This window comes from Malus sylvestris, chromosome 6, assembly GCF_916048215.2.
Source record: "Malus sylvestris chromosome 6, drMalSylv7.2, whole genome shotgun sequence".
NCBI lineage: Eukaryota > Viridiplantae > Streptophyta > Magnoliopsida > Rosales > Rosaceae > Malus > Malus sylvestris.
Genome location: NC_062265.1, coordinates 33,224,825 through 33,236,560, shown reverse-complemented (window position 1 = coordinate 33,236,560; position 11,736 = coordinate 33,224,825). Strand labels below are relative to the sequence as shown.

The 11,736-nt window shown below is 37.7% G+C and overlaps 1 protein-coding gene across 2 annotated transcripts; it reads right to left on the bottom strand.

Moving 5' to 3' along the window:
- Positions 1-2,254: 2,254 nt before the first annotated feature.
- LOC126626920 (AMSH-like ubiquitin thioesterase 1) lies at positions 2,255-7,271 on the bottom strand. Of its 2 annotated transcripts, none has more exons than XM_050296319.1 (14): positions 6,966-7,271; positions 5,979-6,043; positions 5,761-5,836; positions 5,465-5,665; positions 5,192-5,286; positions 4,648-4,750; positions 4,528-4,574; positions 4,026-4,380; positions 3,719-3,808; positions 3,577-3,639; positions 3,394-3,468; positions 3,030-3,092; positions 2,816-2,868; positions 2,255-2,691 (listed from the first exon to the last, which is right to left on the bottom strand). In XM_050296319.1, the coding sequence occupies exons 1-14, from the start codon at positions 7,083-7,085 to the stop codon at positions 2,517-2,519; spliced, it is 1,581 nt and encodes a 526-aa protein (XP_050152276.1). In that variant the 5' UTR covers positions 7,086-7,271; the 3' UTR covers positions 2,255-2,516. The 2 variants fall into 2 exon arrangements, with proteins under 2 accessions (XP_050152276.1, XP_050152275.1); XM_050296318.1 differs by having other exon boundaries at positions 4,026-4,389; positions 6,966-7,270.
- Between the last annotated feature and the right edge of the window lie 4,465 nt (positions 7,272-11,736).

Genomic DNA, 11,736 nt, shown 5'->3' with positions numbered 1-11,736 from the left:
AGATTAAAAAAATATATATATGTCAATAACACAATCCCTAAAAAAAAACTCATATGAGCAGGACAAGACTGATTATATACTTACCTCAGATGGGCCCATAATTTTATTTAGTAACATGAGCTATAATTATGTCAAAGCACAGAGCATGCGATGACTTGGTACACAGGACTGAGTAAGCATTATAATAGTAAAGAATAATAGGGTTTGTTGAAACTTTGAGATTGAAAGATACTTTAAATTATTGAGGTGGTGATGCTATACCATTGCCATCAAAGATTTTGGATTGACCATGGCCTAGTACAATTGACTGGGTTAGGTTAGGTTAGGTTTGGGTGCACATAATATTCATGCACTCTTTCAATTCTAAAAAGTTTAAGGAGGAGAAGAGGCTACCCATCTCAGGGCTCAGTGCATACTAAACCTCTTTGAGGATTTACAGAGGGTGTCTTAACCTTTTTTTTAGTTTTTACAGATCGCCTACTAAGAGAGTGTTGGCAGCAGGACTCAAACTTAAATTTTAGTCTAACGAAGAGAACGATCTTTATCAACTCAACCAACCTTCGTTGGCAATAGTCATGCACTCCATCTTCTCATAAATTATTGAGAGTTAATTAAACATTGCATCCACCAATCCTCATATAATAGTTTAATACACCTTTGCTTGGAAGGATGTGTTTGTCATTCTCAAAAAGTTTTCATTGACGTGAGAGTTGATGTTTGTTATGTCCAGTGAGACCTCTTGTTACCGTGTATTTACGAAGCGTTTAATTTCGCTTGCTTCTTGATGCTGTAACGTTTAAAATTATCAGATTCTTGAGCCTCTATTAGAATATTCTTGAATAAACATGTTTGGTGGACATTGTTGACCTTTTATTTTTTTCAACATTATTGACCTTTGACTCCACATATAATAAGCAAGGACTCCATTTTTAAGTAAAGGGGTTAGCTTAAAATGGTATTTATGGATAAGAACAAACTTGTAAGCTAAGCCCTCACTGTCCATGTAGGTCCATTCGAGTAATTTTCTTATACTTTGAATAACCCAATAGTTTATGAATTGCAACATGCTATTGTGTAGTTAAGGCTGAAAATACAGGTTGAGTTAGTTAAGACATTATAGCCGCTCTCTTAAAGTCAAGTTTGAATTTCTCTTTCTGTGACTTAAGAGTAGATAATACAGGTTGAGTTAGTCAGGACAGTGTAGCCGATCTCTTAAAGTCAAGATTGAATTTCGTTTTCCATGACTTAAGAGTAGATAATACAGGTTGAGTTAGTCAAGACAGTGTAGCCGCTCTCTTAAAATCAAGTTTGAATTTCGCTTTCCGTGACTTAAGAGTAGATTAGATGAGCAAAACCTTAAGGCATGGGGGAGGGTTGGGAGTATGGACCCAAAAGGTTCGAACTCTTTCCACCTCGTAGAGGACATGCAATCCATATGTGGCAACTGGCCATGTGACCAGTCTCCTTTGTCACTCTTTAGGTTGGATGATTAAGATGCAGAGACTTGCCCACAACTACCACAATGGTGATAAACCACTCATTGTGCATATATATGGGACCAACTTGACCCACTTGGACGTGGTATCTTGCTGGATCAGTGTTCAGCAATGGTGTGACATTAGAATACTCGATGGGTACAAGAAGCTACTTCAACATACAAGGCGAAGGTGGTGTCGGTATCCTAAACCTATCAAGCGTTGTTGACGTATTTTAGCGAGTTCACATAACGTCGCATGATTGGTTTAAGACAATGGCACTTAGGCATCCCGGTTTCATCTTTAGCCGTCCTGATTGATGATCATAGGTAAGGGTATAGACATAAACTTTATCCCATCACAAATTGCTATGTAATTCAAGTATGTTGGTTTGTGATACTGTCACAATGACATGTGATCGAAGTTATGTTTGCTTGTGGACCCACAACTAAGCAATCATCATATCACCAGCTTCATGTAAAAGGAAGTTATAAAGGGACCGACTCATGAGGAATCGTTTGTATCGTATGGTTTGCCGGTACCCAGTCCAAGATGCTTTTCTTTCATTGAAAATGGTCAAGAGAAAAAAGGGGAGATAATGTAATCCTCAAGGCCCATTCCTTGACAGTTAGAGAGTAAAGACGTTTTTTCCGGTAACCCTAATCGTCTTCGGTGACCCTTATTTCCTTCACATAAAATGAAAACGATTAGGGTTACCGAAAAATTCAGGTGAACATGTACATCACAGACAAATAGTTGTAGCTCTCTAGACGAGCATATCTTAAAGACCTCATATCGATAACAAAACCAGTAAAATGCAAGTCACTCTCGCAACATTCTTCGACTCAATGCTTAATTACTAATTAGTCATCCGTCCTTGGGAAACAATCGACAAATGACAAAAACAGTTCCCAATTCTTCCCAATTCAAGCCATGCCTGGCAACATATCATTCTTTACACACAGAAAAGAATACTTGTACATACGACGGTATGAACAATTGCAGGAATGAAGGTGAGCCATCTGAATACCTTTTGTCTAACTATCGAAGATCAATAACGTCAAACTTTAGATTGGGGTTCATATAAACATCTGCACAGGTCTTGTAAATGGGTCCACCATCAGGTGGTTGATCATGTGGATGAAAACCACGGTGCTGGCACTGTCTAATGACCGACATACCACCTGGGTTTGTCAATCGGAAAATGCCATGGGTTCTGTACATGTGAAAAAACAAAAGCTAATGTACCAAAAATGATGTACAACAAGCAAAAATTATGTACAGTACGGTCACACCACCAATAATGCAAGACATTCAAGGAGATGTGATCGATCTTTTACCTTGAGCCACCTTGTGGTGCCATGACAATTGCAACAGCTTCCGGCAACATAATCTGAACATGGAATAAGCATTTGTGTAAACCGTGGTTTTATAATTTTGTACATTAACATCTTAGCATCTGTCTATCAAAATAAACTCACATCCTCTAAGCACTTAAAAGTGGTTTCCAACTGACACAAAGAAAGCTATGCGCAGATGACAAAAGGCATTCACCTGATATGAATAATGGGTATGGAGATCAATCGACGACATGAAACAAGACTGTGTAGGATGCGTCTGAAAATTGTGCCATAATGAACAATTGAATGGTCAGCATTATGATTGGAAATAAAGAAAATCCCGGGGTAAACTTTAAGCATATATAGATTAGGCATTGAAACAGATGCAACTACATACATGGTTTTTAGCATATTACATTTACATATTATTATCCTTTAAATGAAACCAAGAGCTACGGAAGTGTGACTCTTTTTGCGAAATCACAAACAAATCAAATATGAAACTGGCTTTCATCCATGAATCAGAGGAAGATCAAAGCATGATGTTTTGATCAGCGATTGAAGCACAAATTACTCACATGTATCCAGCCAAGAGGAAAGAGAGATTGTTTATCCTGAACTTCAAATATTTCCTCTTCATTCGTGGCCTGACACTGTTAAAAAAAATGTATATTGGACAAGAGTTATATCACCAGGCCAAGTATACTGATATATGTGAGGCCAAAACATGAAATAGTACAAAAGGCACAAAACTGCCATACCGAATTCGCAGTTGACTCCTGCTTAGGTATGATGAGAGCTGTAACATAAAACTTTCTGTTTTTCTGACAAATGGAAATATTAAAACATTAGCATCTTACGAAGTCAAAGACTTTGAACAGTAAATTAGTTATGCAGTCTTACTAGTGAGCCTCCTAGGATGCCACACGTCTCCAAGCTCTTATCAGTATTTGACTTAGCCAGCTTCATGAAATGCTCCATCATTGTCGTTGACTGCAAAGAGAAACAAATTATTAGGTAAAGGAAGCACCTACAGATTTTTGTCAATGTGATTGATTTTCCGCATACATGACCGAATAATTATCAGAAGTTTTTATCATCAGAAAGATCTTGCATTTAAACATTTCTATATTCCATTCCTGACAAACAGCTGAATGCCCAAAAAGGGAGAAAATACAATAAACATTAAAGAACTTGTCATGAATCTTACAATGTGTAATTGCAGGGGAGATTCAGCACGAAGAAGTTCATCCGATGAGAGAGTCTCTAGTCCACATTCTACCTCAGACACTTGAGGTGAAACTGCTGGAATCAAGTCTTGTACTTCCGCAAGAACAGGAGGAGGAGAAGGCTGTCTGATAAGTTTTGTATGACCAGGAGTTTCTGTTGATTCGAAAGAAATAAGGGAGCAAAGTTCCTCTGTAAAATCCTTCTGGCCACCATCAGTAGTCTGGGTAAGAATTGGTTCCAAACTTGACCTTTCAGGTTCCAAGTCGCTAGCATCCTTTATATCTGTCTTTTCGTCTTTTTTAATTGTATGTTCATCTTCTATGGACTGTCCCACACTGTTTGCTCTGAAAACTTATCAGATGCATAGATAAAGCTACAAACTCTTAAAAAACATAAGTAAATATATCATGGAATGAGAACTGCCTGGATTGTTTAGTATCAGGACCAGAAAAGAACTTCAGAAAGTTGACCAGGAGACATACCTTGGAATTTCAACAGGAGTTAAGTCTAATATACTTGGATAGCGAACCTGCAATTTAAGAGAAAAGTGAACATTTTTTTTTCCACTTTGAACCAAAAACAATAGTCAGATACCATCATACCCCTATATCACTTCTAGGTGGCTGCCACTGTCCATTAAGGCCATTTGGGCCCAAAATAGAATGTCTGGAAAGAGTTTCCTCATTTGGACGTGGAACTATGGATCTACAAAAAGCAAACAAGCAAGGAAATCTAGACTAGGAGCATTTCATAATACCAAACTTAACTCATTTTCTCACTGTCCCGTACAGTACATGTGTGGTAAATATGCGATGAGTCACGAGACAGAAAGCAGAAACAAAAAGAAGGTTCAAATACAATGACATATTAGCAAACTTCACATGCAGAATAATCTTTGCCACAGACAAGATGGCTCTCAAACGCATTTTTTTGTTCTGATAAATATGCAGCTAGAAATCTTTTTTAAAATCCACATGTACAAAAAAGGGTGGAAGCAGTATATGTATAATTATCTCAATTCAAGAAATCCTCGAATTACCCTCTCATGGAAGTAAACTAAAGTTTGTGCGTAAAGCATGTAGGGGATTCTTAGTGTTTTTATAAGAATATAAAGGAGACACCTTTGTAAAGTACATAAATACTTACAGTTTGAGAAATTGACCCTCCAAAGGCCTGGCATAGGAAAATTGTTGAGACCTCGGAGGTTGATAGACAAGTTCTCTTGCAGCTGGTCTTGCTGCCTGTCATACATATAATAGTGGTGGTCGGAAAATGAAAGAAGAAGCAAAGTATAAGGAGAAAATGACACTGGCAGGCAACAAAGTCAAAGAACGAAAATTGAGATCAGTAGTTTCCACTTTTTTCATATGAAACGTCTAATGTCCGTTAGTATGACAAAGCAGTAAGCACTAACTGTACCTTGGTTGCATCATAGCTTATCAATGATTGCTTCTTGAGAGGAGAAACCACAAAATCAATCTGGTTATTATGGCTCCACCCGTCGTTAAATTTTCCATTTATTCTGTTAAATTCATCGTTCTTATGTTTCACGGCTGGCTTAAGCTTCTGTTTCACTGCTGGCTTGAGCTCCTCGAGCTCATTCAGAGCATCAAACAATTTCTAGAGCAAAAAACTAAAATTATGTTGTGCACAAAAACAGAACAATAAAAAGAACTTTTATCATAATTAAAGATGATAATATATGACAACATTACCGTTTTCAAGAAAACCTTCTCTCCTTGAATAGATGCTCTATAGTCTCGATGATGCGGTATTGTCTCAGAGACCAAACTGAAGTAGAACACCAAAAAGTTTCACCATTACTTTTAAACATTTTTGCATATCTCCCCACATACATTCTGTGTATACTTTTGACCTACTGCATATAACCTAGCTGACTGTATAATTAATTGACTGGTGCTTACGTACATACCTTGAAAACCTTAGTAGCATAATATATAGGTCTATAATATTCTTCTCTTGTCGAAAAATGTCAGCCTACAATTCAACAATTTTTTTTATGAGCTGAAACGACATTCGAAAACAAAAACAAGACTATAAACTAGGGGGAAAATACATTTTAATCATTTTCTAGTAATATAAAAAAGAGCAAAGATGTTAAAGGAACAACTAAACATCCATATCACAGTCTGTTAAGAAAAAGTAAGTGCAATATTTCGCGAAAAAATGCACTTCAATATACATTATAGCGGCAATGGATATGGCACATATGGAGGACACCTGTTAATGTTATCAGAATATGAATGCAGAAGATAAGATGCATTGGCACCAGAATAGCAAGCTCTATATAAGTAACCTGATCCCTTTAGCTGCAATTCACGACTCAATTGATACATTCCTATAATTTGAGTGAGTCAAACACCGAACAATAACAACAACAGCAAAGCCTTATCCCACTAAGTGGGGTCGGTTGTACGAATCCTAGGACGCCACTATGCCCGGGTTTGTGTTAAACACCGAAACTGTCTAAAATATTGCTTTTGCTTTACTGCATTCGATTTATTTATGTAGTTATTTCCTACTTGAATGATAATGATGATCCCTACAAGTGACCAAATTCGTTGTGTTTGTTCTTCTTCTACTATTTTTCTGTTAATCGCACTGATCCTTCGGGTCCTATCAACCGCAAGCTACCAATTTGAATTCTTGAAATCCTTAGTAAACCCTAAGGATCTATACAAGATATTCCAGCTTCTGAAACTCAAATTACAGATAATTCTATCTAAATAATCCATATAAAAAGGCGCGCTCATACAAAGCACCAACAATCAAAATTCCACTTCCAAAATAAGCTAATTAACAAATAAATTCAAAATTCCCAGCATAAATTCAAAATTAATGAAAATTTAATTAACAAATTTGCTGAAAAATTAAGGAGAAAGAGAGAGTGAAGTGAAACCTGCTTGAGGATATTATTGGCGATCCGAAAGTAGATACGCAGAGGAATCCGATTGTCGACATCGAGTCGCTGGGCACTCGCGGCAATGTTAATCCTATCGGAGGAAGACGACGACCTCATCTTACCAAATTTTTCTTTCTTTCTACACAAGCAACATCCTCTGGGATCGAGGAGCTAGGGTTTGCTCGCTCCGATGCCTGCTTCTGAGTTCTGAGCATGGAACCCCGGGGCAAGGTCGTCAATGGCGGCTTCGTAACCAGACGAAAAAAGAGGGTGGAAACTGGAAAAACCGAGAACGGGTGCGTACAAGGAGGTAATTTTAACTCTTTCGTGGGGGTAAATTGGGAAACATGAAAAAAAAAAAAAAAAAAACAAAAAAGTAGGAATTGAATTACAACTATTGAGGCTCATATACTAATCCTAATGAAATTAAGCGAAAATGTATCGAAGAAGAATTATATTGATGAGAAAACAGAATTAGATTTTATGTTAAAATTGTTTACTAATCTATCTAGAATCAGAATAAATGACGTAGTTCCATATGAGTTGTTTTATACTTCACTTGAATGGAATTAATTAACTTGATTATTAAATTACCCTAATAATGAAATTTTCTTTATCAATTAAAAGAGACTGACAAGATTATTTAGTCTTCTATCGCAACAAAAATTTAAAATTCAAGAGCAGTAATGTAATTTGACCGAACAAAATTTTGCAACAAACAAAAAAAAAAGTGAAAAAACTATTTCTTTGATTGAGAGTTTAAAAATAATAAATTTCGTATTCAATTTCATTGTTCTTTTAGGTTAACTAAACAAAAAAAATTTACAAATTCTAGAAAATAAAATCTTGTCATTTTAAATTTTTTTAATAATCTTAATTTCTTCGTCCAAACATAATGTAAGAGTATTTTTATTAGAAACGCATTGAAATTTTAGGGTCAGTTTGATATCCAATTTGAGAACGGAACTCGAAATTTTGTTTTTTTTCTTTCTAAAAACACATGTTTTGATTTAAAAATTTTAAATTCAAAACCTTGTTTGACATGCAACTTCTCAAAACTAATTCATAACAGGAAAAATCAAATGCCCAACCCACGACATCCCTCCCTGGAGACCCTTTTTGCTATTTATCGACTCCTTCCTCCAAACTCGCGTTGATAGACTAAGGTTGGTCATGTCGACGATCTCAAATCTGAGATCCAACGACCCCCAAAACCAATGACTATTTGTTGCCGTCAATTTATCTCAGCTGGAGGAAGAAGGATTGAGGTGGTGGCTATGGTGGATGCAAGTGGGAAGAGATTGAAGAGGCAACAGAGAAGAGGGTTCCAAGAGAGAAAGGAGAAAGAGAGACGGGAGTGAGTGGTAGAGAGAGAAATGGAGGGAGAGAAAGGGGAGTGAGTGGTAGAGAGAGACAGATGGGAATGGGTGGTGAACCCAAAAAATAAAAAGTCCAAAAACACACTTTTTGAGTTTTCAACACATAAAGTTTGTTGGTGGTGTGGTGGTGGTAATCTGCAACTCTAATGGAGGCTTTATCGGGGCTGCCTCATCAAATTTCTAGGAGGTGTTCTTTCCTACTCAAATCGAAGTGTTGGCGGTTAGAGTTGACTTCAAATTGGTGATCGAAAAGGGTTTACAAGATATAGTTTTTGAGAGCGATTCACTTCAAATTGTTTCTGCATTGAATGATTCTTCTACTGATTTGTCGACTATTGGACCTATCATAGAAGATGCCAAGCTCTTTATGGAAATGATCACTGAAGTTTCTATTTCCCATGTTCGCTGTGATGCCAACTCTGTAGCTAATAGAATTGCTAGGTTTGCTTTCCATCCAAAAAGTAATTGTACTTGGTCTAGCAATCTTCCTCTGTTTATCTGTGATCTTTTGGAGGAAGACCTCTTCCTTCCTTGTACGGTTTAGCCTAGTTTATAGCCTTGGAATGAAATATATCATCTTTTTTATCAAAAACACATAAGCTCTGTTTTGAAATATTTATGAGTTAGAAAATTGTATTCAGATCAAATACCAAACAAACAAAAACTTAAATTTGTAACCCAAAATTTGTTTTTGAGTTAAAAATATTGGATCCAAATCAAATACCAAACGGGCTCTTAATAATTCAAGTGATTCTTGAAAAATTAGTTGTTGGGTTGTAAAAATTAATTTTTGGTCGAAGGGAACTGTTGTAAATTTTTGTTTGCCCTCACTAAGCTTCACTGGACTAGATTGGCTTTGTTGGGATTTTTAATCTGTGTTTGGTTGGAACAAGGATTAAGTTTAATGGGACTAAGTCGGACTCATGCCGACTAAGTCCTTCACTACCAGTTCTTAGCTAGGCCGCCCAAAACATATGGGATTACCAATTCCTTCTCTAAAGCTACGTACAAAGTCTGCACGCTACATCGTCTTCACGTTGCAAGTCGTCTGCTTTTCTACAACTCTGGCCACCTATACCTGTTCGCGTCAGGAATTTCCGTCGGGGAAGTTTCCTGGCCGACGAGCACACAGCTTCCCGGGAGGTTGGCACCGGTTGAGGGCTGCTGTCGGGCTTCTGCTTCATTGTCGGGCTTTATCGGGCAAGTCTTGTCGGGCAAGTCTTGTCGGGCAAGACTCCTCGGGCAAGGCTCGTCGGGCAAGGCTGAAAGAGAAGGACAGAGTTAACTTTGAAAGGTGCCTTTGTGGGGCCTTAGGTGTAGGCCTTGAGGCTCACAATCAAGGTTAACTTTTAGGTGCTCAGGCGTGCCACTGCCATCTTCAGTATGGCAGATGTGAAATGGATGTCGAGTTTTGGTTGTATATATGTATATACCCGAGAAACCGTGTTAGTTATGACAGGTGCCTTTGTGGGGCCTTAGGTGTAGGCCTTGAGGCTTCCTATCAATAACTAAACCAATGCTCGAGCACATCATATGTGTTCTCGTGAATGCATGAGTTTTATAACTATTATACTTCTGATTACCCGAGTCCGAAAGGTAGAATGAACCCAAATAGGTGCCTTTGTAGGGCCTTAGATGTAGGCCTTGAGGCTTCCCATTAAAGTTCGTTCTTATACTCAAACAATCTAGACCGTAGAACGGAATGAATCCAAATAGGTGCCTTCGTGGGGCCTTAGGTGTAGGCCTTGAGGCTTCTTATCAGAATCCTTTCCATACTTAAGCGTTCTATGATAATCATAATGTAATAGAAATAAGACTAAGAGGTAGGTCGATTACTTGCGCCCCAAGTAACTTCGGACTTCTCGTTTATCAAGGATGGTCGTGGATGGGTTAAGTCCACATAAGGTTCTTTTTTATGCCTTGAGGCCAAGGACTTTTAACTAATCAGATTTACATGCCCGATGGCCTAGGACTTGGATCTGGTTTGAACACTGAAGATATATTCAAATCGGATCCGAGTACTGAGAAAGCCTTTTAATAGTCATCTTGCTAGAAATAACTTGAATATAACTGGAAGTATATAACATATTGCTAGGCTAATGAATGAAAAGACAAAAACAAAGAAGGTCGGGCAAGGTTTAACCTTGTCGGGCAAGCCTGGTCGTCTTGCAGGTTCCTATCTTTGTAGTTTATCAAGGGTCTGAAAGCTTTAGAGAGAGAGAGATTACAAAAGATGAATCGATACTACAGCAAGGTTGGATGAAGGTTGGGCTGACTACAGCTTCGTTTTGAAGGCAAATCTGGCTTTGAGCAGAGTTTGTGCTTGCATTTGTTTGTTTGATTGAGTGTCCTTATTCCTGGTTTCTCTTTCTTCTTATATAGACAACTCGGTTTGGTCTCCTGTAGCAGCAACCTTGCCCGAATGCGGTTTGAAGGGTGATGACTCATCAGCTATTTTACATGTACTGCCACCATAAAGTACTTTATGGGCTGTGTAGCTGGTCAGTCTATACCACTTGGCCTTTGGGTAGGTAAGCAAGTGGTCTTCATGAGCTACACCAAGTCAGAAAAGGCCCTTTCCTGCTTTCTGGGCTTCGACTGGGCTTAGGCCGGGCTCTCCCCTAGGCATCCCTTTGGGCCAGCTCCTTTCTTGAGCCCAAAGTTCAAGTTTTGATCCAAAGAATACCCAGATCTGAAACCCACCACACCCACCGCCTAATTCTCAACATCCAACCATCAAAATTTGAAAAGAAAAAAAAAATCAATTTGATAACAACAACAAACTCAATAGAAAAATTCTTCATTTTTCCTAGAAAATTAAGAGATTTTCTGAGAAAATCAAAGGAGGGGCGAGAACATAGAGTGGTTGTGAAATCCATGGCGCTACAGAGAAGAGCCTCTGCATGATTTCAATTTTCTGTGGGATTCGAAGTTGGGAAATCAGAATTTGTGGTGCCATAAATAATTTAGAGGAATCACAACAGCAAAGAAAAGGAAAGGGAAAAAAAGAGAGAACAAAAGTGGGGTGATGAATGACGCTATTTTGAGGGAAGAGATCATGGAAAGGAAAAGAAAAAGACGAAGAGAGGGAGAGGGTTAGAGCAAAATTAGGAAGAAAAAGGAAGATCAAAGGAAAAAAAAATTAGGAATGGAGATGGGAGGTTTCCAGAATGAAAAAAAAAGAAATAGACAGTGGTAGTAATAAAATATTACTAAATATGTATTAAATAATATAAGATATTAATAAAATATGAAAGAAAAAATATAATATTAGAATTTGTTGTTATCCTGTTTTTTAATCCGACACTGTACCAAACGCTTCACTAATTCAGTTCAGTTTAGTCTAGTCTAAGCCAGTCCAACTTAGTTCTTTAAGTTAGTCCAATCCG